Source organism: Fopius arisanus, unplaced genomic scaffold (assembly GCF_000806365.1).
Source record: "Fopius arisanus strain USDA-PBARC FA_bdor unplaced genomic scaffold, ASM80636v1 scaffold00107, whole genome shotgun sequence".
Taxonomy (NCBI): domain Eukaryota; kingdom Metazoa; phylum Arthropoda; class Insecta; order Hymenoptera; family Braconidae; genus Fopius; species Fopius arisanus.
In genome coordinates this window covers 230,853-235,148 of record NW_011887846.1, presented here as the reverse complement: position 1 = coordinate 235,148, position 4,296 = coordinate 230,853, and the positions used below count along the sequence as shown (strand labels likewise).

The 4,296-nt window shown below is 35.1% G+C and overlaps 1 protein-coding gene across 1 annotated transcript; it reads right to left on the bottom strand.

Moving 5' to 3' along the window:
- Positions 1–6: 6 nt before the first annotated feature.
- On the bottom strand, positions 7–4,117 carry LOC105271318 (aladin). Its single transcript, XM_011312785.1, has 6 exons — positions 4,055–4,117; positions 3,294–3,687; positions 3,042–3,159; positions 1,932–2,401; positions 911–1,238; positions 7–608 (listed from the first exon to the last, which is right to left on the bottom strand). Exons 2-6 carry the CDS (start codon positions 3,650–3,652, stop codon positions 312–314), a joined length of 1,572 nt encoding a protein of 523 aa, XP_011311087.1. The 5' UTR covers positions 3,653–3,687; positions 4,055–4,117; the 3' UTR covers positions 7–311.
- Positions 4,118–4,296: the final 179 nt, after the last annotated feature.

The following is a 4,296-nucleotide window of genomic DNA, read 5'->3' as shown; positions in this document are numbered from 1 at the left end:
GTGCTTGCCAATCGTTGAACTGCCGTCTATTTCCACTCATTACAGAATGAAAACTAAAAAAAATGGAATGCGATATATTTGTACGTGAAAAGGGTATACGTAAGGTTTCTCTTGTCATCGTTGAGTGTACGGTCAAGTGGCACAAAAATAGAAAGTCGTGAGCTCTGCATGTGACTTTATATAATTAGATACAAAACTACGAAATGCTGCACCACCATTTTTATTATTTCCATATTTCCTCCCACCATTTGAAAGCCATGAAGATCCAAAAAATCGATTCTGGCGCATGAAATTAATCTGAATGATGTGGGTCACAGGAATGTGTAATGATTATAATCAGATGATGATATACTGCGGTCCAGGGGAGGAGGAGTTCTAGTAGGAGTGGCTGATTTATTTCCCCCGACAATTGGAAATTGCTGAACCCGTCCACTGCTCCAGGCAATCGTTAAACAGGCGATTAATCCATTTGTGTTGATGTTTTGCTGGAATTGCAAGCAATTCGGGCTTTCTCCAGGGAATCCCTTCACTAGGCAAGACGGTGTTACCTCAGTCAAACCAAAGAGCGTTCCAATTTCTGTTTTGAATACTGCAACCACTGGACTATCCTAAAACAACAAAAGAATTATTTAAACCCTATACCACAATTTTTCTCTATTTCACCACCAAAGGTAGGACACGACGATAGATTCTTCGAGGAATATCTCCAAATCTAAGACAGATATCGCATTTTTTGTAGAAACATTTTTTGTACAGGGGAATGAGAACTAGAAATCACGTGCTTACGAAATTTCTGTGGTTCTAGTGGATTCAAAGATATTCCGCGAAAACTGACTGGTTTTTTCCTTGGAGCTGGTGAGTTTCAGATTCTTGCAAGTGAATTTTTTATTTATAGGATTTTTTAACGAACTTGAAAAAGAATTGCGAGGTACTGGCCACTGGGGTCCCACTCAGTGGCGACAACTCTCCCACCAACTGTCACCCCTGCTCCATCATCATCGAATGAAACTTTCGTCAGATCAATTAAGGGAACAGCAGCTTTAGGATCATTAGCTGGACTGTCGCCCTGGACATTGAATATATTATCCTGAAGTGGCAGGGAAAATAGTGTCGGTGGATCTTCTGTTGAGGCAAATAGTAGGATTTGATGGGGTCCAAAACAAGCAGCTGCTACTCGCCCATTTGGCACTGTCCAGCGCTCCACTGACCATGGATTACCAGCACCAGTATTCCAGACCCTTAAATAAATTGTTATACTTATATTAATCATCCTAGTGTCCCATGTAATTGTTTTTTCTTTAAATGCTTCAGGAGCAAAACCAAAATATCTGCACGGTTTTCTGCAACGGAAATCAATCGCCAGTCAAATTAGAATTGACTTTTGAGGAAATTCTCTATTTGTATGGATTAATGGCTTGAATTAATTTTAGATAAGATGATATTAATATCATAAATCATAACAAACAGTTAATTGATTTTAATAAATATAGAAAATATGTTAAATCGATAGAGATGGTGAAATTCCGTTATATAACTGTTAAGACATTTACATTATTTAAATCTAAGAGTCTAAGGGCACTTTTAGGAAATTGCGATCGAAAATGTCAAATTTTTATTTTAAAAATGGGAAATAATATGTATTTTAAGATAAATTTGATAGAATTTCGTGTGACCTCTTAAATGTTGTCCACAATTTTACGATATTTTTTCTCGAAAATTATGATATACAAAACAGCCATTATAATCCTATCAAATTTTAATAGAAATTTGCGGATTTATGTGGGAAGGACGAATTTGAATGTGAATTGACTGAATTTTACAGAATATTAAAAAAAATTATCATAAATTTTTTAAAAATATGTAATATTTATCGGTAGAATATGATGAAATTTGATGATACTTAAGAAATTGAGATTATTATAAAATCGTACCGAAAAACATTACCGCAGGTGGCAGCGAGCAATTTACTGCCACAAATTGACCATTTGCTAAAGCACAGGCCACCCCCACCGACTCTCCTGAGTGGCACTCCCACTTCCTTCGCAACATCCCAAACAATCATATTAAAATCATTTGGTGAACAGGAAACTAATAAATCCCCCTGTGGATGCCAATTGACACTCGTAACAGGCGCATGATTCCTCTGTCTCAAAAATAATGCATGTGACAGGGAATTACTGGCAGCACCGAGTTCAACTGACCATACGAGAACACCAGAGCCACAAGCAGCTGCCAATTCACGTCCAGCATTTGGTCGCCAGCTCATAGAACAAACGGATTTTTGTGCTGAGTGTCTCAGTACAGCGACTCCTTGAATTTCACTCGAGTAAATTCGAATGCGATCGTCACGACAGGCTAGGGCCAGTCGAGTGCAGTGGGGGTGCCACGCTAAACAGCGAATCTACAAAAACAAATCGTTATTAATTCATAATTCAATTAATTCGTAATTTTAAAAAAATATCCAAGAAAATAGGATCATTGTATATTTGAAGAATTTTGGTTTAAATACAATTGCAAATACTATCGATCCATCAATTTTTTTCATTTTTTTTTAAATTGAACTGTAAAAATAAATAAGAAAGAAATAAATTTTCCAAAACATGACATTTTGCTTTTGAATTTCTCTATAGAATTTTGTATCAAATATTTCCAATTACAAGTTTTTAAAATTCGTGTTTACGAAAAAAAACTTTTGAATGATTGAAATTGAGGATAATTCGTTTGAAAATCATGAAAGTAAGGGGAATTGATGTCGTAAAATGAAAGGTGAAGATTATTAAAATGAAAAAAATATAAAAATAATAATAATATAAGTCTTTGTTGAGTTTAGTTCAGGAAGATTTTCAATCGATAAATTTTTAAGCTGTGAAACTATTTTCTGACGTTTTCTGGCTGAAGAATGTTTGGTATAAGCTTATAAAGAATACTTCTACTGAAAAAATGTGATTTTTCAAATGCAAAACGTCAATTGAAAAGTCTTTGAATACTTTTTCATGAATAATATTTAATTATAAAATTAATGATTTCCTGTATTTAATTACCAAAGCAGTAGTCCAGTCCCTAGTCCCTGCGATATCTGACACCGACCCTGAGCCGATGGAGGGCAATCCCTCGTAGGAAGACGTCTTCTTCTCGATGAAATCAAGGATTTTTGTAATTCTGAAGTAAAATCCTCAATAAATTAAAAAGATTACAAGCCTTTCCAACAAAAAAATTCAAAAATCGTGGAATTTTCGGAAAATTTGTTTAAAATTTTGGAAAAATCTTGAATTATTCTTCAAAAGAACACCTACCTCATAGCCAGCCAGTGGACAATCCTGCTAACCCTTTCAGGATCCTCACCAGCGGCTATCCTCACAGCCTCCACGACTCCCTTCTCCCTCCAAGTACTCGCAATTTTTTTGAACGCACTGTCCTCCACCGAGAGGAATAAATCAGCAGCCCCAATGGTGCGTGCAGACTCACGAGTGGCAAGAATTTCTGGAGTAACATTGACCTCAGGACAACTCCGGATAAACTTGAAATAGGGCTGGGTTTCCTCCAGGAAGTTTCTCCTCTCGCTGAAGACAAGTTCACCTCCGATAAATCCTCCAGTTGCCCGGTCATCACCCGAGAGAGGCGGGAAGTCATAAAGTGATGGAACTTTCAACATCTCAATCCAGAATATTTGGGACTGCAATTATAATTCTGTCAACAGGCAATGAAGAATTAAAAATAATACGGATGTCAATAAAAATTGAAAGAGTTTCTTAAATTTTTTCCGCTATTTTGCGATATATTCTCACAAAAATTATGATATTTAAGTGTATAATGGAAATTCCGACGAGTTCTCATTGGAAATGTCAGATTTATAGTATATTATATTATATTTATAATTTTTGATATAAATTTCATACGAAATAATAGGTTTAGGTAATTAAAAATTGAAACTTATTTTTTTAATGGGAGCATTTTAATAAAAATTGATAGTTTTGTGTAATATCTTAAATGTTATTTCCTATTTAGCGATATATTCTTATAAAAATTATATTTGAGTATGAAATTTTGAACCTACCGTGCAGTTAAAGCGCGAGTCTAAATTTATAGCTCTAATGTGACTGCAGCAAGGCAATTTTTTCCCTCCCTTCGGCAAATGCGGTACGGGGGGTTGGGGGTGGAAGTGAACAAATCGTAGAAACCCGAAAACAATTATAATTCTGCTAAATTCTAATTGGAAAGGTCAGATTAATTTTAAAAATACGAATTTTTGTATAAATTGATTTGGAAAAACTTGACGTAAATTTTGTATAAAATATT